The sequence below is a fragment of the Bos taurus genome, chromosome 8, assembly GCF_002263795.3.
Source record: "Bos taurus isolate L1 Dominette 01449 registration number 42190680 breed Hereford chromosome 8, ARS-UCD2.0, whole genome shotgun sequence".
NCBI lineage: Eukaryota > Metazoa > Chordata > Mammalia > Artiodactyla > Bovidae > Bos > Bos taurus.
Window position 1 is genome coordinate 46,786,015 of NC_037335.1, and position 27,811 is coordinate 46,813,825.

Sequence of the window (27,811 nt, forward strand, 5' to 3'; positions counted from 1 at the left end):
GGGTCCTTGAACCAGGACAGCACAGTGAATTTTTGCCTAAAGAATGCCAGGGAGATTAAATGTCTAGAAGAAGGAAAGGCAGACACATGCTATACTTGTATATTGGTGAAAACAACATAAAAATAGCCGAGACTTCCCTGGAGCCCCACTTTAATTCTCTTCTGTGTTTACTTTTTTTTTTTTCCCCTTCTATCTTAATGTGCTTGCTTGGCAGTACCCTGGGAGGGTTTTACCTCATCCCTGGCACGACTTTCCTGTCCTATCCAAGCTAGGATAGTCCTTCCTGGTTTCTCCTTTGAAACAAAGCAAGAGAAGACAAGCAATGTATAGGAAAGAATGAGCCTGCGAGGCTGACTGTGACTTGGAGTGAGATTTAATTCTCACGAGGCATGAACACTGTGGAACTGGCTGAGTGGCAGTGTGTCCCAGGAATACTCCTCAGGGTTCAGGTTTGGTGACTGTCACTGGAGGACTCAGGTATGTCTAGTGAGTGGAGAGTAGGAGGGAGGGCTGGCGAGGCTCTTACGTAAGAGGCTGAGGAAAAAATTCATTCTAGCGTGGGCAGTGGCAAAGAGCTAAGCCTTTTCTAGGTGAGGCTTCAAGTTGAGTATTGTACTTGCTAACTTTAGGGGCCTCAGGGGCTGTGAATAGGAACTGAGTGAGTAATTCAAATCTGCACTCTTTAGAGCTTAGCAAAGAATAGGAAATGGTGTGGGCAAAAGGATTGAGACCTTGAGAATTCTGGAGGTACAGGGTGATTCTGGAGCCCTGGAGGCTGCTTAGAAGGTGGAAAAACATGCAGCCTGGCTGGGGACACAGGGGTACTGGCAGCCCTGCAGAGCTAGAAAAACAATGCTTTCTCTCCTAATGGACCTCTTTTCTTCTTTCCTTACCCCCTTTTTTTCTCTTCCGCCTTTCCTTCTTTTTTCCCTTCCTCTTTACTTTTCCCCCTTCCCTTTCGTTTTTGCTTCCCATTTTCTTTTTTCCTTCCCCCTTTCTCTTTTTCTGTGTTTTTTCCTTCCCCTCTTTTTTTGTCTCCCCTTCTTTTTCATCTTCCCCCTCCTTCCCTTTCCTTTTTAAAAACAAATGAATACACAGATCCTGAATAAGACTTATAGACATTTTCTGAGACCTTGTTATGTTGATGGATTTACAGACACAGCTATTTCTCATCTCTCGAAGGGCCGGCATATGCATATACATGTTGGAGATCACGTATGAAAGTGAGAGGGCAGCTGAACAGATGCTGAAGAGTCAGCAGAGCTCCTTCTCTTCTTGCGAGATTCACTCCTGTACACCCACCCCGCCCAAGGACTACTCTTTATAACCACGCTTTAGTTCCTACCCCACCCACATTGAGATCATTAGCACACTATGAAAACCTCACCTGAAAAGAATCTTGTCTACTCAGTGTGAAACGTATAGGATGGTGTTTAAGGTGTAATTTGTTTTATACGGTTCTTGTTTACCATTATACATTGGCATCCACTCTCTAGTCCCTGTGAGTTCTGTATTTTACAAAACGCAAGGAAAGGACTTTAATGGTTAAATGCTAAAATATACTCTCAGCCTCCTTCTGACCTGAAACCCTTCTCTTTTTAGTTGCTTCTTTCTCCTTGTTGGATCAAATTCCACTGCTTCTGGTGGGCCTTGTTAACCACCCAGGTTTTGTCATTTTACTTACTTCATTGCAAAACTTTCCGAACCATTATCTTCTCTCGTCATAAGTAGGCCCAGTGACACACACACAATTCTTCCAGAACCTCTTCATTTTAATACTTAAATAACTCCTTCAATCTGCCTCTGTCCTGTAAATACAGGTACAGTGTACTTGTTTGGCAGAAGGACTAGTGTTTGGTGGAAGGAATGTAGATGTCAGTGACACTTGGATTTAAAAATCCTCCAGTCAGCTGTATCTTTTTGTGCAAATCACTTCGCCTGCCTGGGACTCCTTCTGTGAAATGGAGATATTTGCAACTGACCCTGCAGAGCTTTTGCAAGGACAGAGAGACTGGAATATGCATCTCTCTCCTGACGCAGCCCACTGAATGGTGGCTGATATTATTATGCACCTCTATTTTCAAGAAACTTCTATTCTTCTACCTCTGCTTACCTCAGTCCTTCCTTTTTACCCCTGTTCATTATTCATACCTCTGTTCTTTTTTCTTTTTTAAACTGACCTCATGGCTTATGCTTCCTCCAGGACCTTCTCTTTTAGCTCCTGCCTATTTTTTAAATCATAACTACTCTACAATGCTTTCCTTTCCAATATCAAGCTGCAATATACTATTTGGGGACAACTCTCAAAATATGGACTTCCAAAAATAGGGCTTTGAATATGTTTCAATGGTACAATAGAGGACTGGCTGCTGTCTTAGAAAAAACCTCTCCTAGAACTCGCTAACATTCAGGGGGCCTTGCTGCACATTACCCTAACAGAACATGGTTTAATGGTTGTGGGTGTATGTGTGAATATATATTCATATATATACATACTTGTATATATCCTGTAAGCTTTAACAGGCTGTGGGTAGAATTCCATAATTTTGAAAAGAAACATAACCTTATGATTCTTAGGTTAGTGGGAATCCTTTAAGAATCTATTTACTTATGTATTTTTATAAAATTTCCATTAACCAAGATGCATGACTTCTAAAGTATGAAAAGTAAGCAACCAAAGCCTGCTGAAGCTGCCTAGGGGTCCCTGGTGGGGCTTGGCCATTCCTCATTTCTTCCCGGGCCTTTTCCTACTGCCACAAGAGAGTGGAAGGGCTGCATGCTGTCAGCAGATGAAGGAGTCTGCTCCTGCTGGAAAAGCCCAGAGCACAGTGGTGCCCTCTGACCTGGCACCACTGGTACCTTGAACTGGTGTCCTTTCCAACTGGGCCCTAGGAACAGGCTCTCACACAAGCCAGTCTGGGAACCAGCTGGAACAGAAAAGGACTCAACCTGCTCTCTGGAAACTTGCTAAGACAGGAACTCACTTTATGTGGAAGTGAGGTGTGCCTTACCTTTCAGAACCTTGGGAATGTAGAATGGGATACTTTTGGAAATTGGGGTGGGAACTACTCTTACAGACAAGAAACAAAAGCAAATGGGCCCTTTGATTTACAGCTGCATTTCACAATTGCCACTCTACATCTCCATTTACTTCCTTGAGGCCTGGGCTTTGTCAGTGCACATGGATTTCTGGAAATCATTGTGGAAACACAATTGGACATAACTGGAACATCGGTCTAAGGAGTATGTGGAGGGTAATCCAGTCAGCCATGAAGAAAGGAGCTGGACACATGCCCTCCCCCCCTTCTCAAAGAGGTAGCCCCACAACCTGCAGTATATTGTACAAGGAAAGCAGTGTGCCCTGTGCTTCCCAGACTATAAGACTCACCTGAGAACTGAAAAGAGCCTCTCAGGCTCCTCCCTGGAGATTCATTTAGTAGGGCTATGATAGGGTCAGGAATTTGCATTTCTAATACAATCCTTTATCATCATGGAAGTTTAAGAAATACCAGGCTGAAAACTCAGCCCTTTGTCTAGAGTAATGGTTCTCATCCCTGGCTACTCATTACAACCACTTGGGAGCTTTGAAATATCCTGATGTCTAGGCTGTGCCCCAGACCAACAACATTAGAATCTCCAGGAAAAAGAACCCACGAATCTTTTAAAATATAGATTAAATAGAACCCAGGTGTTTTTTTTTTTTTTTTTCTTAGCACTGCAGGTGATTCCAGTATGTGAATAAGGCTCAGAACCATTGCCAGAGCATTTGTGATCTAAAAATATTCGTGGCTAACAAACTGCCTCAGCTACGTGAAGGGAACTAGAAAAATCAAGAAAGTTAAAATTAATACAGAACACAAGGAAAAAAAAAGATGACTCAGAAGGATAAAAGAATCACGTACTCTATACAGGTGATAGATATTCCTGAAACTACTACTTCTATTGGCTTCTTTTATGCTCTAGAAAAGGAATCTGTAAACATTTTCTATAAAGGACCAGATAGTTAAGATAGTTTAAGGTTTTTGTGGGTCAAATGGTCTCTATTGCAAGTGACCAACTCAACAGTTGGGGCATAAAAGCAGCCAGATTATAGGTAAATGAATGGGTTGGGTTGTGTCCCAGTAAAACTTTATCTATGGACATATGAATTACATGTGAATTTCATGTGTGACAAATTCATCTTCAATTGGTTTTATTCTAACTCTTTAAAAATATAAAAAACACTCTTAGCTCACGGGCCATAATAATGGGCCGTGGGCTGGATTTGACCCATGAGCTGTGGTTTGCCAAATTCTGACCTAGGCTGAGACAATTAAAGCAGTCTAATATAAGAGAAAGGGCAGACCTGGGCATAAAATACGATAAAAAACATTATCTTGATAAAACTGTTAGTTTAGGAAAAGTATATATAAAGCACCTAGCAGAGTGCCTCATAGTAGGTATTCAATAAATGATAGTCTATCATTGTTGAGTGGACGGATGAATAAAACACTGTTGCTGTGCAATTGGTCTAGCCTAGGAATAACAAGTTACATTTATCTTATGCTTAATGTGTTCCAAGCACTGTTCTAAGTACTTTACATATTTTAACACATTTAATCTTTACCAATACTTATAAAGCAGGTACTATTATTATCCTCATCGTAAGAAAATTGGGAACAGAGTGTTACAGTAAACTGCTTAAGGTCACACGATAATAAAGAGGCCCGGACAGGATTTCTACTTAGGCTGTCTGACTCCAAAGTCCATGCTTGCCACTGGTTGTCAGAAAATAACAAATATCTGCATGCAATATATAAATAGAAATGATTTTTGCATCCCTCAGTTATTTTTTTGGAGGGGAGAATATTTTTCTTTTTTTAATGTTAACAAATTAAAATTTTTACTTCTTTTTACTTTATTTATATTTTGATACTTTCTCATCCTCTTTTAAGGGTGTGCTTTAAAGCAGTGGTTTTCAACATGTGCCATTTACCCCGAGAGGAGACATCTAGCAATGTCTCAGACAGTATGTTTATCACATTTGGGGTTGGAGACTGCTACTGGCACCTAGTGGACAGAGGCCAGGATGCTGCTCCGCATATTACAATGCACAGGGCAGCCCTCCTTAACAAAGAATTATTCTGCCCCCAAATGCCAATAGTGATGAGGTTGGGAAAGCCTGGCTTAAAGTCATCACTGAGTGTCAGCACACAGGACCACACAAAAAGGACCTCATCTAGTCATTTGCGTCATCTCGGCCTCAGACTCGGATTATCCTGCTGCTGACTCAAGTGACTGGTGTGTAGCTGGTTGTGAGAAAGGCCAAAAATGCAGATGCACTACTTTTCATCTGGCACCACTCCACAGTGGCTGGAGAGCAGCAGAAATGACCTGGGTCAAAACTTACCTTAAGCTTAAAATATCATGAAAAACAGAGGCAGAAAACTAGCAGTCAGGCCATTTCTCCCCTATCAGGAGGCTATTTCAGGGATAATCTTTCATCTTGTGGGCAGAAAATATTTGCAGGGTATGCTCACTGGACAGTATTTGCTGTGATTGTAGGTTTCTTTACATGTTTTTTGCTGTTTTGTTTGCATGTTGCTTGCGTCAGAGCAAGAAAGATTGTTTGATGACGTATTATATTTGGAGTAATTACACACTTCTGATCCCCATCTTTAGTGGTTTTCCTTCTAACACTCTGCTCAGCCCACCAACGGTCCCCCTAAAACCAGGATTGACATCTAAAATAGGCAACTCTGATCCAGCACTCATCCATCCAGAACATGGAAGCATTTTGTAAAAGGACCTCTATTTCCCTTCTAGACTTGACTCATATTCATCTCATTTCTATTTCTGTTAGCTCTTTTACCATTTCCTTTATTTTCTGGAAGGAGGAGAAATATAGAAACTGTGGAAGCTGCCTCACAAGCTCCACAAATCTTGCAAAGCTATAGGAAAAAGCAAGGTCTTAGGACTGTTATTCCTGCCTGTGTGGTCCTTATATTATGACTTGTGGAAGAAACCACCCAGGTGCATAAGAAACTGACGTTGGCTCTTTGTTGGCCATCCATTAAAAAGGAGAAAAGGAAAGATGCTTACAGTGTAGAACCAGAACTTCACAATGGGTGCATTGTAGAATTCATAGATTTTTCTGCCCAGGGGGATGAACCGGTGTCTGCTCTGAACTTCTTCTTCATCCTTCTTCCTGGAGGACTCCCCGTTGTTTCTTCCCAACATCGCCTACGGTGGAAGAGGACCCATAGCATCACAGCAGGGTTCTGGAGAGCAGGCAGTTCAACATGCTCATTTTACAGATGGGAAAGTGTGTTCCCAGAACCTGAGAGCTTTGTTCAGGGTCCTCAGAGATTTGGAGATCGTGCCTTCCCTAGGTGTGCATTTGCATTATACATAGAATCTGTATATCCTTCGCCTGGGATGGAAGGCCTTAAGGATATTTCTTGATTGTTCTCGTCTCTTCTTCCCTGGAAGCTCTGGAAGATGAGGTGTTGGAAGATACCCAAAGTTCTGAGAGACAGAAAAAGTATAACCTGGAAAGACCAGGAACCTCTCATTCCTCCCAACCCCTTTTTTGTTTTATCATGAGACAGGCAGGTCTGGGTTCTCTACTCATGCTAATGACTCTTAAGTCAAGGGTACCTTAGACTAGTAATGCCTTATTTGTCCAAAGGTTATGGACATTCAAGAGGTTTAGGTATCTGAAGTGCCTGAGCTTAGGTTAGGAGCATCTATTCAACTTTTAGGCATATGCCTTGGCTTCCTGATTTCAAACCCTGTGAAGCCTTAATTTGGTGATTCCCGGGCACACTACATTCCTCTGTGTAGGAGAGTCAACCAGGCAGGACTAGAAGTCAGGCCTGACTTGAAAAGGACCTCATTTTTAAGTTGTTGCAGATTTCCTTAAATCAATTATTTCCTTCTCACTATTGACAGCAGCAGGAACAACAGTGATTAAACATCACAAAAAAGGCAGAACTTGAAAAAAGGCAGGCATTGACAAAGAAGATTGGTCCTAATCTGGACACTTAGCATCTGTGGCACATTGGGCAAATTATTTTAACCTGAGATTTAGTTTTTTTAACTGTAAAATAAGGGTAGTAATAGCACCTGATAGAGGGTTGGTCTACAAATCAATCAGCATCTGGCATTTAATAGGTGCTCAGTAAATATTGTTGTTGTTTAGTTGCTAAGACATGTCTGACGTTTTTGCGACCCCATGGACTGTAGCCTGCCAGGTTCCTCTGTCTATGTGATTTCCCAGGCAAAAATACTGGAGTGGGTGGCTATTCCCTTCTCCAGGGGATCTTCTCTACTCAGGGATCGAATCTACATCTCTTGCATTGGCAGGCAGATTCTTTACCACTGAGCCATCAGGGAAGCCCCAGTAAATATTAGCTGGTCTTTAAAGTGAACTAAGACTTTCTCAGATTCTCTTGACTGAAATGATTTAGTTGGGATCTCTCACCAGAAAAAAGTGTGATATTAGGGATCTATTATACCATATTTCTTGGCTTTAATTCTTTCTATGTTGTTCTAAATAAGGTTAGTTCTACAATGTTTGGCAAAGGAAATTTTTATTAAGTGTGAGAACAGGGTAGAATCTTACAACTACTCAGAGACTGACAAGGGCTTGGGAGAAGAAAAAGTACTAGGAATAAGGGTTTAAAATTGAAGATCTAATCACCAAAATAATTTACCCTGAAGTTGGTAACGGAGACAACCAACAGTTGGTTCTGGCTTTAAACCACCTTACCCACAATATGAAATATTAGTTTCAACTATTTCTGTCATTACCTCAAGTATTCACTTTACTTAAATATGTAACAATCATACATGATTTACCTGTAACCAGAGAATTACAGGAGAGGGTAATTTCCATTCCTTTATTGACCCTCTGGCTGGAAAACTACCTTGAACTAATGAATAAGTTAGACTCCATACTATGGCCTATCTAAGTATTTATTTTGATCAGTTAGCTGAATCAATCTTCATGATAAACACTAGACAGCAATAGGGTTCTACAAATATCGATCATTAACCTCAAGAAACTCTAAAGGTACATGATATTTGCCTTCTATAATTTATAACCTATGTGACACAATTATCCTACTTCTGTTTATTTATATGCTCAAAAATACAGGGTCAAAATACATTTTGGTAGACACTTAGATGAGAGTAAAGGCAGCCTGGAGCGTTTTAGGCATCTCAGAGAATAGCATCTTGGGGTAAACTCTAGGGACAGTGGCTTTTTCAACAGTTACAACAATGTCCTTGGTCTCTGGATATATTGAGACTTTATCAGGCAAAATTCAAGACACTTACCTGGCAAGGCAGGTAAAACAAAAATAAAGGACAATCTATTTTGCCGTAAATATTAAAAAATATTTCAAAGTGAGTGCATTTCTGAGAGGCTTGTCCTTCAAGGTTTAAGTAAAGCACTTTTGGCATTTCATTAATTCCAGCCTAAGCAGCTTAACTTGCTGATTTTGTTATTTCTTTTTCCAGCAGTCAAACATTTCCTTTGGCTACATTTCTTAAAGCAGATTGCAACAGGGTCGAATACACACAAGACTGCACAACACGGATTTCAGAATCTTTGCTGGCTGGACACGGATGTCAAGTCTGGGAAAGATCCTTTGAGGTGAACTAAGCTATTGAAGGCTATTAAACTGAAGCAAACTGAGGCTGATATTTCATGTACAGCTTTGGAAGGGCCAAGGGAAAATGTTCTATTCCAAGAGAGGATACATCGGTTTAACACAGAAGCTCAAATATCAGTCCTATGAAGGCAGTGGAGTTGTCAACAAGTTGCATTTTCCAATTCTGTTCAGAGTGAGCTGAGACCAGTGGCCCAGCAGTAACAGAACTTGTCATTAGGGTCTAAAGAAGCACCACATTAAAAAAAGGTGCTGTCCAACTCTGATTTTGCCAGCCCATTAGTCCCTTCCTTCCTTTCATTCTCCCTGCTGTTTTAGCCTGTGGAGAATCAGCTCAGGCATTAATGCTACTGTGGTATCTTCTACTTGGGTTCTCAGTAGGCAACAGCAGGGGCTATTCTCTGGGAAGCAAAATTTGCTTTCAGTCCAGAGATGCACCTTTCATTGTGGCTTCTTGAAACATCAGATCCTCAAAACTCTGAACGGAGCAGGAGAGGGAGCTGTCTCTGTTTTCCTCCTTGAGACCCAACCAGAAAGAATACTGCCTTAGCTTCTGACTACCTTCCTAGTTTCCTACTTTGAGCCCTCCTAGGATGTACGCCAAAGTCAAGGCCATGTCAAACTAATTTGGAACTAATTAGGTGGATAACCTTGGGCCACTTAACCTATCTTGAATCTCAGCTTCCTCATCTGTAAAATGGTATAACAGTAGTACCTACTTTGCGAACTTGCTCTGAGGATTCCATGAGTTAAGTAAAGCATTTAACACCATTATAACAACATTAACAAACATTTATCTCATGATAGGCACAAGTATACATTAGTTACATGTAAGCTTTTCACATTGTTTACATGTACCTGTGAGCTATTAATAATAATGTTGTTATTCTCATATTAGAGGTTAAGAAACTGTGCCTGAGGTCCTACTGTGAATAGGTGATGGGGCAGGATTCTGCTGAAGTATTTAATAAAGATTCGATATTACTACCACCAATGTTTCTGCTAATGATCAAAATATGATTTCCTATACTTGAAGGGGTTCAGAGGCCAAAATTAAGGTCAGATATTTAGGAAGACAGTCATTTGATCCTAACATAGAGGGAAGCAGATGCCTCCACTGATTTATAGAAGGATCCTGAAACTGAAAGCAAACACTGGACTTCAACTCAGTGAGTGAAAAGCTGTGGCCTGATGCTTATACACTGTTGTACTTGGGGCTGGGAATGTGCCTGTGAATAGATCTTTAAGAAGAACCTGCTGGAAGGAAAGGGCATTTATCTGGAGGAAAAACAATTCACAGGGTGTTCCCATGAGGATAATAATGCAAAGGCGTTTTGTCACCTGAGCAAAACCAGTTTTTATTTTCTCCCCAAACAACTTCTTCTGGCTCATCACGGTCACTGGTCAGAGTGATGGTGGAGGCTGGGGGATATCCAGGAAGTTCTAAGGAGTTGTTGCCTTATGTCACCAAAGCTCTGAAGCCTTGTTTGTCCCTTTAACAGCCTGTGATACTTTTTAGACTTTGAATACAATCCAGTGGCAGTCACACTGCTCTCCAGTTAGAGTTGTGGGAAGCTGTCCCATGCCCAGCTGCCCCCAATCCCCCTACAGAACAAAGGATCCATGCTCTATAATTATACCAGGAAGAGCTAATAAAAGCCTTCCATACAAACCTCAAAATTCAATTAGTCCTCCATTTGTGAGCCTGACCTCGAAGACAGATAAAGGCTTAGCTTCTGATCAGTACAACAGTTTCAGCTCAGTGGAGCCGACTGCTCCCAAATCAGATTCCCTTTCCTCTTCATGTGCTAAGACTGCCACATCACCTGGTTGTTTATAAAGTATCGCCTGGTTGGAAAATTCAGAGTGTGTTGCTTTTGAATTTCACTGGGTTGTTGAGTGCCACTTATCCTGGCCAAAGGATTAGAATTAGTCCCTTTAGTTACTTGAGCATAGAGAGGACACTTTTTCTGGGGGCGGAGAGGATGCATAGCACACAGCATGTGGGATCTTAGTTCCCTAATCAGGGATTGAACCTGTCACTGAACTAGCGAGGAAGTCCTCGAGAAGACACTTTTATAATACCCTGCTCTCAGTACTTAAATGGAAGTAACTGGTGGGAAGGTGACCCCGAGAGTTACTAAATCTTAAGTCATATCCACGGGAGAGGGGGTTAGTGGTTCTCCCCTCCAATAATAACAGCATAGATTTTTCTTACTGTCAGTTCCATGTCCTCTTCATCTTTTTCCTTTGTGGGCTTCTCTGGTTCTTCTTGCTCCTTCTCTTGGAGGTGGATTTCCTGGGCCTGAGTCATATAGGGCATGTCATCTTTGTTCTTGAACTCCAAGCTGAGAATTGAAGGAGGAAGTAGAATTCCCAGAATTACCTAAAGCAATAATAATGATAATAATAATAATCACATTTAAAGGATTAAGATAAGGGTGGTTGCTTAGAATCAGAACACCTGGGGTGTGGGGTCTGTGTTTGTGGGCATGTGTGGGTGTAGGAGTGTTGGGTGTGCCCAGAGTGAGGACCTGCATATCTGAATAACTAAGCCCATTCATGCTAAGAGAATTCCTTCTGCCCACGTGACTGGGAGCTGTTAACTCACAGTAGCTCAGTCTGATTTTGGCAAAACAAAGCATCTTATTCAAATACATCTTACCCAATTAACACCTACTTTGCACAGAGGAAACTGAGGAAAAAGACCCTACCCAAGGCAAATATAGGAAAAAATTCAGATTCCCAGTTAGTAGCGTGATAACACTTAGCTCTGTGAAATCAATTCATATGTTATGTCCACTGGCATTTATTTACTAATATGCCAAGTGGAATTGATTACGTATCATCTGGTTATCTCTGTAAAAAATACTGTCCTAAGTTGACCTCAAGAAAATCTGTTTAAGAAAGCACGTTATTCATTTTAGCATCCCTCAGCATTTTGTATTATCCAGCAGTAACACACACACACACACACACACACACACACACACACACACACACGGGCTCTGTATCACTATGAGAAGCCCCCTGCACCACGCCCCAGGAGGCCCAGCACTGTGTTTCACTACCAAGCACATGAGAGATCCAGAACCTTATTGTTTCCCAGGACCAAGTTTCTGACACCTGATTTGTGCTTCCTAAATCTTCTCCCATCTCTTCCCTCAATCCCAAAATGGTTTATGTACAAGCTTCTGAGTACAACCTTCCTTGAAGAAAGTGTACCAACATGACGGGCTAAGAGAGGCCATAAAGGGCAAGTAAAAATGATCCTCAAGTAAGGAGGCAAGGACAGCCTGTGCTTCAGTGCCCAGGGACTTGAGAGCAGCTAAGGGAAAGGGGAGAGTGGTGACCCTGCCTCAGGGTGCCTGGCAGGCCTGGGAAGGCTCAGATGGCAGGCCTGGCAGCCTTCAGGGCACATGACACCCTGTCCTCAGAGCTGAGAGCCAGTTTTGGCATTGTTTGTAGTGTGGTGCTGGAATGCCCATGACCCACTTCATGGAACCCTTCTGTGACTCTGGGCCAAGATCCCACAGACAGGGTGGGTGGGGGAGAGGTGCTGGTTCTATCAGGGTGGTGTCAGCAGATTGCTCTGGTTTGGTGGCCCTTTTGTTTTGGGCTGACCTCAGAGTCACCTAGATCAGGTTGTTCTAGGTAAATATAAGCCTGGCTGGTTTCAGTTGCAACAGCTACAAACTAAACAAATAAAGCATTTTAAACATTCTTTCAATCTCCTCCTTTCCCCATTTTGTCTTTTAAAAAACTCTTTCAGTTTAATGTTTTCCTTGTAAAACACAGAAGAAAACATAAAAAAATCGAAAGCCATTGATTATCCTATTTCTTATATTTTCAACCCAGGGATAAGCACTACAAAAAGCTTACTGTGTATCCTTTTTGTTTTTTTAAAATATGAAGTTATATGGATAGAACTATACCTGTACATGCACTTTAAAAAACAACAAAATATGGTCTCAGGCTACATATTGGTCTGCAACTTGTTTTTCTTCACTGAAGAATAGATCAGGATTATCTGGCAGCATCTTTACATATAAATCTATCTCATTTTTATTTCATTAAAAAAATGTCTTAAGTTTAGCTGATAGGAGCCAGTGTCTCTTTATGACATGGTGCCAAGGGAGGGCCAAGGTGTTCAGGCTTGCATGGAGGTAAAAGGTTGTCCAGGTAAGTGTCTCCTGGTGTAGCATGGCTTGTGACAGAGTAAATGGTACCTTCTATGGTACCGGTGTGTGATTGTCACCTGTGGGTATTCTGAGAAATATTACTGTCTATGCATACTATCTCTAGAGGCTCTTTTTTTTTGTTTTTTTCCTCTTGGTCTGGCCACACGGCAGGTGGGATCTTAGTTTTCCAACAAGGGATCAAACCGGTGCCCCCTGCAGTGGAAGCATGGAGTCCTAACCACTGGACTGGCAGGAAGTCCTACCTAGATGTTCTGATTTAGCAGAATTTGGGGTTGGCCCTCATTTCCATACTTTACAAAAGCCCAATTATACAGAAGATTCTGATGCATAGGTGGGGCTTAGAAGTCCCCTCCTGAGTTAAGAGGACACCTACTACCACTGCAGATTTGGCTTGGAAAACTCCCACCAACCCCTGGGCCTCATAGCTGACAGAGCCTTCTGGGAGCACTGACCTTGAGGCCTGAGTTCTTGCGCATCCGGAGCCGACCCATCCACATGTCTGTGAGCAACATCTGGCTGCACGTGTGCGCGATGAAGTCACGGTGCTTGGCAGCTACCGCAAGCTGCAGGCACGTGGCATTGCTCCAGTTCTTCAGTTCATACGTCAGCAGTTTCATGGCCAGCTGCTCATCCTGCTTGTAGGACTGGTCCAGGAGCTCCACGGCCAGCTGGCCAAAGTCCCTGAAAGAGAGAGCATAAGGAGCTGTCTTTTGGCGATCTTGGAGACTTAGATGATGAAAGTGGCAACCCGATGGCCAAGCCGTGTGTGGTTTAGTTGTTCCTCATGGGGTCTAGTCTATTCATTCATTCACCCAGCCAACACCATTAAGCATCTACTGTGTGCCAGATATGGAGTTTAGAAATGGGGGTGTAAGTCAAATTAGTCATGATCCCTGCACTCAGGGCCCCAGATTCAAGGCATACGGATGGGTGAGGCAGATCCACAAATCAGAGTACAGTGTATTTTCTTAAATGCAACAGACCTCAGTTCATAGTTAAGCCTTGTTAACCACAAGTGTGTGATCTTGGGCGAGTTACATAAATTCTCAGTCTCATTTTCTGTAGGTGTAAAATATGTATTTTAAGGGGACGTACCTCTTGGGGCAGTTGAGAGGATGAAATGAAATCTATGCATCTGTGTGTACCTCTGTATCTAGCACTGTGTACCACAGATGTTAACTGTCTGTGTCCATCTTCTGTGTGCACCATCGGGTTGATACTGCCTCCTCTTAAAGTACTGGGTAGCTCAGACAACCAGTGTTTGGGGCCCATCTTCCCTTCTCTTCCCCTGACCACCCCATTTGTGGGACTGTCCAACCTGGAGTTGTGGTTCAGCTCCTGAGAGATGTCATCTACCATGTCGTTCTCAGAAGCCTCGTGGGCCATGGCTTTGCAGAGCTTACAGGCCACCAGGGCCTTGGCCATGGCCTCCTCGCCATGCTGCCAGAAGAACAGGGCCATCTTCTGCCGCTTCATCAGGACGGCCCACACCATCAGTTCATGAAAAGGGAAAGGGAAGTGGTTGATCTCAGGGTCATCCAAGTCAATGTCCACCTCTTCTTCACGCTTCTTGGTTGTCTTTCTTCCTCGCCTCAAGGGAACATCATCCTGTAATTTTAGGGAAAAAGCATAGAGATGAACTTAGAAATGAATCCAATCAATTCAGTAAATAGTTCCTGTGTATCTGCTACTAGCCCAGCCCTGGGATAGATACAGAAAGAAATGAACTATCCTAGCTTCTATTCTAAAAGAACTCACAAGTTCATGCATGCCTAACTTTAAAACAAGCTATAATAAATGCAGAAGCACAGTCCTATGAGAACATGTCAGTGTTAAGACTTTAATTTTAAACAAGTCTTTCTCAATGGACTTTTTAAAAAACAAAACAAAACTTTCATCTATTCGTTTCCTCTACAGGTAGGGTCATTTGTACCTCGTGATGGACAGCATTACCCTTTCTGCTGAAAGCACAAGGACATCCTATACTTGCAACTGGATATAGGGTAATAACCACATGAACAGAAGATGGGAGACAGATACTCTGTCTCGAGTTTCTGCATACTTCATTAGATGCATTTGTGAAGAATTTCTGGCCTTTGGGTCTGTTGCCATTTGTAAGCACCCATGAGTAGATTTCACTTACTGGAACCTATATGCTTTCTTGGTTTTCAAGTTAGTATTTCAAATATGATTTATTTTTGTTTGCAATGCTAATATAACCTCATGATAGAATTTTCAAAGCTACTGTGACTACCCCCTTGTCACCGGGAAAAATGTCACTTCCTTATTTTAGAATCATGTACTAAGTCCTACCACTGGAATGAACATATATATATTTAAAACATGTAATAAAGAGAATAAAAAATTGACACTAATAATTTGAACAAACACTTACCTCCATTCCCAACAGTTTCAAGGCTTTGGGCTGTTAAAAAAATTTTATGCACAAAGTTAGATCTTTCTTTATAGAGGTAAGAAAAGAATCCTAATGTATCTTAAACAGGTAATGGAACAAATCTATTGTACTGTATAGCATTTATTCATTTCACTAAATAAAACACCACAGGGGAAGCTCTTTATGGAAATTCTAAGAGAATTACAAATTTAGTGACTTTGGTGAATTACAGAAAATTAGGAAACTAGAGAGGTATAATGAGATTGCCTAAAGGGTAGACCCTGCAGGTTTATAATCTCTTTTATAGACCAAGATTTTTTCCATCTTTCTAAAACCATCCTGCTTGGTCGACATCTTCTAGACATCAAGCACTTGAGTGAACAATGAGACTTTCAATCAAACGATGAGGTGTTCCTCAAACCTCTGAAAGACTGCTGCAATATGGAGACTTGGGGTATTATTCAGAAATATTATATGTTGAGATGATTCATGCTGGCTATCTCTCTTTGCTGCTGACCAGTAGAGCAAGGGTGAATGGGGCCAGAGGGACATTTGTTGAGGTCAAAGGGCACTCAGTGGCATGGTAAGTGTAAGCACACATAGCAGCACCGCTGGTCACACTAGGAATGTGCAAAACACGTGCAGACCAAGGTGGAAGAGAAGGCATCTCAGCAAATTATAGAGCTAAATAGAACTCACATGGATAAAAACCACTGGGGGGGGGAGTCCTCAATAATTTTAAAGGTATGGATAGATCCCAAGACCAAAAATCTTGAACACTGATAAAGTAGATAAGATTGTGCTGTGTGCTGTGCTTAGTCACTCAGTGGTATCCGACTCTTTGTGACCCCGTGGACTGTAGCCTGCCAGGCTCCTCTGTCCACGGGGATTCTCCAGGCAAGAATAGTGGAGTGGATTGCCGTGTCCCGCTCTAGGGAATCTTCTCAACCCAGGGATCGAGTCCAGGTCTCCCACATTGCAGATGGATTCTTTACCGTCTGATTATTTGAATATAATTACTATTCTCCAATCATTAAGGTTTACTTTTTTAAATGAAAAAACTACTTTTTTTTAATGTACCAAAAGACTTATTTAGAAGTTGAGCATGTCATCTCAATTCACAGCATGTATAAAAGCTAAAAAAGTTCACTTTCAATGCCAGTTTCTGATTTGAACTGGATCTAGTGAGAAGAAGAAAGAGTGTAACACTCAGTACATTTTTTTTCTTTTTTAAACAGATTTGATGGCAGAGGGAAGAAGAGGCAGGACAGCTGCCTTCTTATCTGATTTCCCCCTTGCAGACAAGGAAGCAGCCACACTCCAAATCTACTGCATCCTAGACCTCCCCAGAAGCCAGGAAATGGAATTGGAGCCAGCCTCACCCTCTTTGGGCCAAAGAGATTGTGGTAGAGCGTCCGGAAGCGCTTGCGCGTGTAGTTGCAGCGATAAGCCCCTCCCATCAGGTACTCGATCACCAGGCCAATATCGATCAGGCTGATTCTGTAGTCTGGGGGCAGGTTCCCCTACCAGGGAAGAATGGAACACACACACATCCAAGAGACAAGGGGGTTTACTAGGGATTCTACTCCGTGTGTTCTGTAACTATTTTAGACTAAAATAATAATAATAATTAAAAAGAAACATATTAATGTATTATTATGCTGGTTAATCAATTCACCTTAAAATAGATCCAACCGAAACCTGGATATTCTCGCTTGGAAAGAAGACATAAGTTAAATAAGAAGATGCAGTAATCGTCGGCAATAACAGAAAATCAAAATATTTATTCAAGTCTTCAGCTGGGGAGAAAAAAACACCAGTGTAGCAGAAAGAAACACAAATGGCAAATTCTACCACTCCCAGCCACTAAGGAACTAGGTTCCCAGATGCTCCCCCAGACCCCTTCACTGCTCTGCCTCGGACCCGGGCCTGTTACTGGCCTCTTGCTGATCATTTATTTCTTCATGCTCACTAAGTGAAGACTCCTTCCAGAAAGTAGTTGTTATTACCAGGGACTGCATCAGGTGAAATATGCTGAGAGCTTGAATATCCTTTATACAAAACTTCTATTAACAATTTTTAAAAAATTGGCACCTTTTTAATAAAAGGAGAGCATGATGGATGTTATGACAAAGACTTTTATGAACATCACTTCTGTTTAAAGAAGAAAGAAGGGTGAAATAAGAGAAGTTTTATCAATAGAATATTTTATTTCTCCAAAATTAAAGAGGTTTTTCATATTTTCTTTCAGAGAATAGTGCTTCTTAAAGATCTAGAGCGACAGAGTAAGTTTAATGTTATACATATAGGTGCAAAAACAGAAGAGTTATTATTATTATCTTCTCATTATTGGTTTCTACTTCAAAAGGGACCTCTGTGTAGCCTGAGGAAAACCTTTGCTTTGTTAGGTGATGGAAGAATTAGCTGTTTGTGGGAAATTCTGAGCTCACAGTGAGTTCCAAAGGGTACAGCTGATCAAATCTCACTATCTGAAAGGTTTAGTTCCCTGGTGCTCTGTACCATGAATGGAAGAGGTGCCACATGTGCAGGAAGCCTGGCACACTGTATTCTTAGATTTATTTTGGAGGGGCCGGAGGACTGCATCCACTTTGGGATTTGTCTTTAATGGAGGATGCATTCAGGATGCTATGTGAAATTCCTGCTACTTCATGGAAACGACTCATAACAGTCGTGGTAGTTTTCTAGCCTTGTGGCATCTGAACCACCGGGGAAATGTGGTGACTCTGCAAAGGTCTGGACCCTGTCTCGCTTCAAGTATGAGAGGCTATGCACTTTATGAGCTGTCCAGGTGATTCTGAGTCTACTACATAAAGTTCAGATGGGGTTACATAGCAGCATTGGGAAATTCAAAGTGTACGAAGATAATCATTGTCACTAGGGAATTAGCTTATGAAGGTGGGTCTCAATTATCCTTACTGAGCTTTCCTATGGGCAAGAACAATCATCTGAAAGGGAATTAGAATCAGAGGTGGCCAACTATATCTTACCATCAAACTTGTAACTTCCTACTTTTAATTGTCTTATTTATCTTCACATTCTCAATGCCTGGTGTATGGTAGGCATTCAAGATATTTTTGGGGAGGAGGGGTAAAAACGTGAATAAGTAAAACATTGAAATTAATCAATGTATTTGGGATCAAGTCTCAATTTGGGGTTCTTCAGTATTATATTCTCAGTAACATTCCCACCCAGTCATTCCTGGGTGGGAAAGCTCTAGCTATCCTCAGGCTATCAAGAAAGACCAAATCATCCGGTTCCTTTAAAACAGAACTTAGGGAAAGACTTAAGATAGTAACTTTTCATGTATTGTCCTTTCTATAAGTGCTAAACTGAATTTAAGAATGTTACCTGTGCAACCCTTTTTATCCATTATTTTGGGCAGGTTAACAAGATTGCAGTTTCCATATTGTCTGGCTCTTACTGGACAGTCATGCGAGGCTATTATTAGCAGTGCCCCAGAGCTGCTTTGGGCATGTGTGGGTCAGCCTCATCTCCTGTGCATTTGGCTGCTACAAGGGTGACTTGCAGAGGAGGCTCACCCCATCTGTGCTATTTTCCTTGGCACTGTGAGGCTGGCAGGGGAAAGAGCACTGGCTGCGTGTCAACTGTTCTGAATTCTGTCCATCCTTCACAAATCATCCACTTTCCCTCAAGGCCTCAGTTTTCTTCCCAGTAAAAGGGGCTGAACTCCATGTCCTTTATGGTCTGTAATGCCCAAGTGCCAGGTTTCAGGACCTCCCGCCACCCCCGCCCCACCACAACAAAGGTTTACTGTAATGCGACTGAACAACAATCATAGTGAGTCTATGAATTTGTGCCTATTTTTAAACCTTGTAACAATTTTCTAAATTTAAAATGTGGGTAATAGTGAGCCTATTACCTATATATTTTCTTTTGAGAAACCATGTGTGAACATCAGTTTGAATTCTAAGAACAAGAATCAATATTGCCTGAAGACCAATATTGAATGATGATATTTACGCTTTTGAGATGTAAGAATGGGTTGTCAGGAAAGAGATAATAGTAAAATTCAAAATAAATAAAAAATTTTAAGGGGCAACATTGCAAATATTCTATAAACGTTGGTGATGTTTTGCAGAATTTTATGCAAATTCATAAAGGGCTGATAGGTTTACTTACTACCAAAATAGGTGATGGAATATACTTTTCCTAAAGACTTCTTATATAAAGCTTGATTATTTCAGAGTGATTTTTGTATAGTCTGGTCTGAAGCAGGAGAAAAGATTCTGTGACTATTCTGGTTTACTGAGCTTTGAGCGATGGCCTGAAAGGAACTAGCCTGAATTCTGTTTGACCGCAAGAAGGCGATGGTCACCTAACCCAAGGCAATGAGGGGTCTCTCTGTACTTGGTTCAGTTTGTGCTCTGAAAACAGGCAATGTGGACACAGTTCCTTCAAGGTTCTATTTCTAAAGGTTCAGTTGTTTGATCACTACCTGGCAGGCTGCTCTTATATCTCTGCTGCCAGGTCACTGGGCAAAGACCTGTCCAGAGCTTGCAGAGTTGAGGCAGTTTCCAATAATCCCTGGAATTTGGTTAGTAGAGATAGAGGCTTAGAGAAAAGGGAGGGTAAATGGTTACGTAGGGATACAGTTGTACTCATAACATCCACTTCCTTTTTGAAAAAAAGAAAAAATGCCACCTCGTATTCCACAGGTAATGTCCAAAAACCTCTGGAGGAGTCTTCCTTTGCTCGGTTCCTTTTCAAACAGGAAGTCAATATCCTGGAGTAATATTCATTCTACCTGCTGTTTCTGTTATTCCCTGCTCCCCCTTTATGGTAATTACTTGGTAACTGGTAAAACCTGAACACTTATTTCCCATTTCATTGCTATGTGCCTTAACAACACATAGCAAGCCACAGGATTCAAATAATTCGATCCAGAGAGTAAAATAGAGAGGTTTTGATCCATGGATAGGTAAATTTGACAACTTGAAAATGTCTTTTTTCATGCCATGAGCCACGACTCTGAAGCTAAATTTTAATCCGTGCCATGCCTAAGGATGTCTTTTAATTAAAATAATAATTTGAATTCATTTATTAGATATGCTTTTATAAATGCACTCTGCTTTTCAGATGTCAATTCATGATATCACTATCAGATTTCAGCTGTTTAGGAAAATTTTTTCTTTGAAACTCATAACAAGCCTTCAAAGAAGACTGTGTCCTTCTGATATATGCAAGGTATAAAATGATAGCTGCTTGTCAGCTTTACTAAGGGAGAATGGGGAAAAGACCATCCTGGTGAAAATTCATGGGAAAAGAGGACACTCCCTCAACGTGTGGCACGGCAGTAGACTGGGCAACCGTTCTTTTAAAAATTAAGAATGCTTTGGTAAATTTGCATAAATTTAGCAGATGGAGTTATGAAAACGTCCTTTCTTTACCACAGTGTGTCTGAAATGCTTTTGCTTTAAAATCCTGCAAAGCGCTGGGTCTTGATTCCCATATAGATGAATTTTATTATCACAATTTCACCTCTCTTCCTATATAATGTTCAAATATCACCCTTCTTTATGGGGAGGGATAATTCAGGTAATCTGAAGTATTAGTACATTTAATTTAAGAAAGAAAAACTACCTTTAAAACATACAGAGGCACAAATTGAGCAGACAGCTACTAAAATGCAAGTTAGATTTCATGGAAAAGCAGACAGACTCAGGCCACTCTGGTTTAATATGAAAGCATTGATACATCCAATGGATTATGCACGAAAATGGCTCAGGGAACTGGGTTGGCTGGTATCATTTTAAATTTCTGGTTGATGTGGAATACTAACTCTATTTCACTACTCTTAGATTGCTTTCTTGAGAGAAGTAATTAGAGATTTTGAAACTAGCTTCAAATCCGCCACGTTCAATTCTGTTGATTTCAAAGGATACTTGGACTTGGAGATATCCTGGTTAACTTAGTGATGGTATGATAATTCCTAAATGTATTCTCTGGGTTCATAAGTGTTATTTACATTTAATAGACAGATTACCAAACATTATGTGTAAGATCTGAGCTGTGTTTCTAACTTTTGAACAGCATTCATTTTGTACTTATCACTGATCAATTTTTTGTCATAATAGATTAAATCAACTAATATGTACATAAAGTCCTATAATTGTAAAGCACACACATATGCTAATTATTATGTTCCTTAATTTTGAAAATTGTTTGAACTGATCAAGATTTTCTTAGCATTTTAAACCTCGTCTTTGTAGATTTTGCATATCTTATTGGCATAAATTTCTGGAAGTCATCTGAAACCTTCTGAAGAAGATGTGCACCAATATTAATTTCTTTCTCATTCACTTCTTAAAAAAAACACAAACAGAAAAACCTCATTTTTAGCTCCTTTGACCCATAGAATGTAGACACTGCCAGCTCCTTTGACTACCATTGTGATTCTTGCTCTCCAGTAGTCAGACACTCACCTTTATCATAGAAATAAATGGAGTCTGCATTTCCTGTCCCTATTTCTTCCCAAGAGAAGAAACTAGACAAAGGCTTTCATTTCTCCCAGCCACACTGGCAGTCTCTTTTTCTCAAGAAAAATTGTTCCTAAGTAAGTTCAGTACTATCCTGAGTGATCTGTTATCATTTTTTCCCCATTACTAAATTAGTAAATAAACGAATCCTTATATAACAATATTCTTGCTCTGGTATTGGGATCACATTTGAAAAAGAAATAAAACTGCTCTTAACTGATAGTCCTTCCTTCCAAATTCTTACCATCCTGTCCTTTCTAGTGAGTTTATATTATTTTTGAGGTACACCTTTAGCTAAGAAGTTAAATAAAACCATACTTTAAAAACACTCTACATGTCTTCTACTAACTGTAAGCAAATATAAGAGGCAGTTAATAGGGTTTCAGAAAAAAGAAAGAGGAAGAGAACCTATTAGGACAGGCTTTGATCATTTAGATTCAGTAGAACCTAACTGTAAAAATCTCTGAAAATCAAGCAAGACACTGAGAAACTGGGTGATGGAGGCACATGAGCAACTCTGAAGGCCTGGACTGGCCAGTGACTGGGACAGAAGGACAAATGCACAGCTGTCTCTTCAGAGAGCCTCATAATTCCTTCAGGGACACAGACTAGATTAAGATAAGGGGGATATTTTACTTTTTATAATTTGAGAAAAACTAAAACATTTTATTGAACATGAACAACAAGTGCCTTGACAAAGAATATATGCTGGGTGTATACACCTTATCTTCTGAGATACTTCCCTCTATTTAGTTTCCAGGCAATTTTAAGCCAAGATAAATTAAACTAAATAGGAAGACAAGCTTATGGCTTGAAATGGGGGCAAGCCATGGAAAGGTGTGATGTTGGTAAAATGTACAGATGGCACAGCCTCTATTTCCCTTGCTTTGAAGGAACTACAGGCTTCACTCACTCGCACAGATGAGAAATTTTTCAGTAGGATTGTGTGGAGGTGAGAGGAAAGTTTCTAAGGGCCATCAGAAGAAGGCTTTTTGTAGCCTTTACTCATTACCAGCAAAGTCCAACTGGTTAGTAGTATATTATAAGTAGCCCCAGGGCCTTTGCTTGGCCTTTCAAAGGAAAAATTAGTAAGTGACTACAGGACACCTAAAGGGTAGTTCTAGTTTATGACTTCCTATGAGATGAAGGAGTGGTACTCTTATTTTTTAACCTCACTTCATAGATTTTTCTGAGTATGTCCTATGGACTTAACAAAGAATTGTGACCAACTGGTAGGTGGGTATACGTGTGTGTGTGCGTCTGTGCATGTATATGGGGTAGGGGAAGTCCCACCGCCTATTTTTAACTTTTGGAATGAAAACGTCATTTTCTGGGAACCCGGCCAAGGGTTCAGAATTGAAGCTACCTTGGAAAGAGTTTGTACAGGGCAAAAGAACCACCACCTGGTTAGGATTAAATGTAACCTCTCTATGCCTCATTTTTTCATCTATAAATGGGGATAACACTATATAATAAAAATAATAATAGTAAAATAATTACTTTCATATAATTTTTGTGAAGATGAAATAAGATAAGACACATAGAAAGCTCAGATTAATGTCACACACTTAGTCATCACTAAACCTTAGGTACCATTTTACTTCGCCCAACTCTTTGCGACACCGTGGACTGTAGCCTATCAGGCTTCTCCATCCATGGGATTTTCCAGGCAAGAGTACTGGAGTGGGTTGCCATTTCCTTCTCCAATTAATAATAATAATAATGATTATTAAAGGATCTGAGTTCTAATTCTAGCTCCTTACTAACCACTCAAAATAGTTCTCACCTCCTTGTGTTTCAACCTCATTTCTAAATTGGGAATAAACCTACTAGACCCAAACCAATTGACTTTCCCCCACCCCCATCAAACTGGATGATGAATGTGAAAAAATATATTAGAGAAAATAAAGTGTTAACAGAATGGAATGTATATTTGTGTTGTAGTCTCTGTTTTTCTGAGACTTTTTGAGCTATGCTTATACTCTGTGTCATGCTAAGAAGTGGCAGTGATACACTGTATCAGGAGCTAGTAAATAAATACGCCTTTCATGGTCGGTTGGATGGCATGGAAATGAGCTCCGCAAACGTGAGGAGCAGATGGGAAAATACAGGTAATGGCATAAATCCACACAGCATGGGGGGAAAGCCTAGAGTTCCACTATCCCAAAGCATTATGTCCAGTGAAAGCATCTAAAATCACAGAGACTGGCAATAAAACTGCAGCTGCATCAGAAGCAGAGATGTCTCAGAGTTAAAAGACAAACGCGCACACCGTGTCCAGAAATGAGGGGGTTCTGAGAGGGACAGGAATACTCCGGCAGCTCATGCAAAACAGGCACTTTCTAATCACAGGAAGCAGTCAAGACAGAGCCTCCGACCTGCAGTCCAGAGGGTTCTTACCTTTTTGACATCCCTGACCAAGTGGTACAATGTGTTTGAGGGCCCATGTCTCTGAAAACAATAAAGAAGAATCAAATGGTTTTGCTAGGCAGGGGCTCTCATTGGCAAGGAAAGAAGGATCTGGAGGGAGGGTTTCTGGTGGAGGGGCAGTTCATCAGATGAACCTTGTTCTAGTTGCTCAGTTGTACCTGTCTTTTCTAAACCAACACTGGGGCAGGTTTTTGGATTGTGGCTCCTCAAGAAAAAGCATTTGAGGTTCTAGGTTCAAACTTTGCAAAACAGGCCATCAACTCTGATGACAGCTGGGTCAAACATTATTCAAGAGGTTAGTTGTGGAGCAGGGGGAGACACAAGGGCCAATTTAGTGCTTTAGAATTATACTTTGGCACACTGCCAATTGCAACTTGTTTATTACACATAATGAATGAGAAACTGGCTAAGGCAGGGCTTGGCAGACTTTTTCTGTAAACAGCCAGATGGTTAATATCTTAGACTTTGTGGGCCATACAGTCTTCATCCCAACATTCAACTCTGCCATTGTGCGAAAAAAAAATGTTTGTTTGCTTAAGGTAAGAGTGAAGTAAGTGGTTTGCTATTCTCTTGTCTTTCAGGATAGGAATTCCAGATGAAATAGAGGATGCCCAGTTAAATCTGAATTCCAGATAGACAATGAATAATTTCTTTTTATTTGTTTTAACTTTCATTCATTTTATTAATTCTTAATGTTGAACTGTTTTTTTCTTTGTCATATTGATGGTCTATTTGGTAGTTCTCTTTTGTATTCATGTATTTTTTATGTATCAAATTAAAAGTTTTAAATGTAACTACATCTCTTAATTTTTGATTTACAACTTTTGTTTTTATGTTTTCTCATCTTTTCCTTTTTAAATAGAGGTATAACTGACATATAACATATTAGTTTCAGGCATACAATGTAAATGATTTGTTATTTGCATATGTGGCAAAATGATCATTACAGTGTTTCTTTAGTATCTGTCACCATACATAATTCCCAATTTTTTTCTTGTACTAAGGACCATAAAGATCTACTCCCTTAGCAACTTTCAAATATGCAATATAATATTACTAACTATAGTCACTGTGTTGTACATTACATTATCATGACTTACTTTATAAATAAATTTGGAAATTTGTACATTTTGACCAATAACAACAAATAATTTTGAGTATGTCTCATGCAATAATTGAGACATACTAAAAATTATTTGTTGTTTTTCTTAAATTCACATCTAACTGGGAATTCTATATTTTTATTTGCTAAATCTGGTGACTGTGTTGGAAGATCTTGAACAGTGATGGTAAATCCTTAAGCACTGTTGGAACACATTCAAGTATTCAAGACAATCCCTGTGTACTGCCTCGACTACTAGCCCCTTCAGGCAGACATACTCATCAGAACTCTTTTTCCACTGAGGAATGCAGTATTCTGTAGAGATTAAACCTTCAAACTTTGGAGTCAGAATGCTTGTCTCCAAATCTGGCCCTGCCACTTACCGGCTGTGACCATGGACAAACTGCTTAACTGTGTCTCAGTCTTATTATCTCTAAAGTGAGTATAATAATACCACTTATCTGGTAGGGTTTTTGTTAGGACTAAATGATGAAGTGTTTATAAGTGTTTCTATAACTATAGCACTCAATAAATGTTAGCTATTCTTTCCCTGAGGCTATCCATTGTCCCATAATCCTTTTCTTTTCTTTTTTTTTTTTTTACTTTGAAATTCTATTTATTTCTGTTTTGGGCTGTACAGCTATATATATATATATTTTTTTTTTTTTAAATTTTACATAATTGTATTAGTTTTGCCAAATAACAGAGTACTCTAGGGATAGTTGATTATCATTGACTGGAGTGATGAAATCTCTTGGCCTTTCTTGATCTATAACTTTCCTACTTACTTCTTTCCGGTAGTTGAAATAAATCACCCTACTCCCTTGATTCTCTGTTCATATGAGGGCCATTCAATTCTGTATTTTATTTTATTGAAAACCCCATTATTCTTTCCTCCACAATTTTCCTGACATGTAACATTGTGTAGCAGAGACATTACTTTGCCAACAAAGGTCCGTCTAGTCAAGGCTATGGTTTTTCCAGTGGTCATGTATGGATGTGAGAGTTGGACTGTGAAGAAAGCTGAGTGCCGAAGAATTGATGCTTTTGAACTGTGGTGCTGGAGAAGACTCTTGAGAGTCCCTTGGACTGCAAGGAGATCCACCAGTCTATTCTAAAGGAGATCAGTCCTGGGTGTTCTTTGGAAGGAATAATGCTAAAGCTGAAACTCCAGTACTTTGGCCACCTCATGCGAAGAGTTGACTCATTGGAAAAGACCCTGATGCTGGGAGGGATTGGGGGCAAGAGGATGAGATGGCTGGAAGGCATCACTGACTCAAAGGACGTGAGTTTGAGTGAACTCCAGGAGTTGGTGATGGACAGGGAGGCCTGGCGTGCTACAATTCATGGGGTCGCAAAGAGTCGGACACGACTGAATGACTGAACTGAACTGAACTGAATATTGTGTAAATTTAAGGTGTACAATGTGATAATTTGATGCTTGGATATATTGTGAAATGTCTATGGCAATAAGGTTAGTTAACATATTCAACTCAGTAATCATTTTGTTGTTGTTATGGTGAGAACATTAAAGACCTGAATCTCATAGTAAGTTTCAAATATAAAACACTGTACTGTGAAGTGCAGTCACCATGCTATACATCAGATCCCTGAAATGCATTCATCTTGTAACTGAACATTTGTGCCCTTTGGCCGTATTTCCTCATTTCCCCCATGCCTCAGCTCCAGTTTTTTGAGGAACCTCCATATTGTTTTCTACATTTGGTTCCCTTGTCTAATATTAGTTAACTGTATATGCGTGGGATTATTGCTGGGCTCTTGTTTGTGTTTCATTGGTCTATATGTCTGTTTTTATACCAACATTACTGTTCTGATTACTGTATGTTTGTGATATAGTTTGAAATCAAGAAATGTGATGTCTCCACCTTTGTTCTTCTTTCTCATGACTGCTTTGGCTGTTCAGGGTCTTTTGTGGTTCCATGCAAATTTTAGGATTTTTTTTTTCTTTCTATGAAAAATGCCATCACAATTACATTGAATCTATAGATGGTTTTTAGTAGTATGAACATTTTAGCAATATTAAGACTTCCAATTCATGAACATGAAATAGCTTTCCACTTATTTGTGCCTTCTTCACTTTCTTTTATCAGTGTCTTACAGTTTTTGATGTATAGATCTTTCACTTCTTTAAATTTATTCCTAAGTATTTTATTGTTTTTGATGCTAAACAGAATTATTTTTTCTTTTTCAGATAGTTCACTGTTAGTGTATGTAAGTACAATTGATTTTTGTATGTGGATTTGGTACACTGAACTTTACTGAATTTATTAGTTCTAACATTTTTTTTTGTGTGTGGAGTCTTTAGGATTTTCTGTATACAAGATGCTGTCATCAGCAGAGAAATTTTACTTCTTTTCAATTTATATGAAAATTTTTATTTCTTTTTATTTTCTTGGCCTAATTTCTCTGGTCAGGGCTTCCAGTACCAAGTTGAATAGCAGTGGTAAGAGTGGGCACCATTGTCTTGTTCCTCATCTTAGAGGGAA

The 27,811-nt window shown here is 40.2% G+C and overlaps 1 protein-coding gene and 1 long non-coding RNA gene across 10 annotated transcripts in view; one reads left to right on the forward strand and one right to left on the reverse strand.

The window, feature by feature from the left end:
* Positions 1-27,811, reverse strand: part of TRPM3 (transient receptor potential cation channel subfamily M member 3) — a 607,343-nt gene that overhangs the window by 74,847 nt on the left and 504,685 nt on the right. For 7 of the 9 annotated variants that reach the window (XM_059889199.1, XM_059889197.1, XM_059889204.1 and 4 more), the window contains 8 exons: positions 24,173-24,223; positions 16,933-16,968; positions 16,637-16,777; positions 15,255-15,284; positions 14,178-14,467; positions 13,312-13,540; positions 10,876-11,043; positions 6,082-6,222 (listed from right to left, as the gene is read on the reverse strand). In XM_059889199.1, coding sequence (XP_059745182.1) covers positions 6,082-6,222; positions 10,876-11,043; positions 13,312-13,540; positions 14,178-14,467; positions 15,255-15,284; positions 16,637-16,777; positions 16,933-16,968; positions 24,173-24,223 — 1,086 coding nt within the window. The remainder of the gene's footprint in view (positions 1-6,081; positions 6,223-10,875; positions 11,044-13,311; positions 13,541-14,177; positions 14,468-15,254; positions 15,285-16,636; positions 16,778-16,932; positions 16,969-24,172; positions 24,224-27,811) is intronic. The other 2 variants (XM_059889200.1, XM_059889198.1) reach the window with 1 other exon arrangement.
* Positions 289-16,681, forward strand: LOC112447801 (uncharacterized). The gene is made up of 3 exons (XR_003036037.2): positions 289-477; positions 14,777-14,862; positions 16,493-16,681. It is a non-coding gene; the product is annotated as an uncharacterized lncRNA (long non-coding RNA).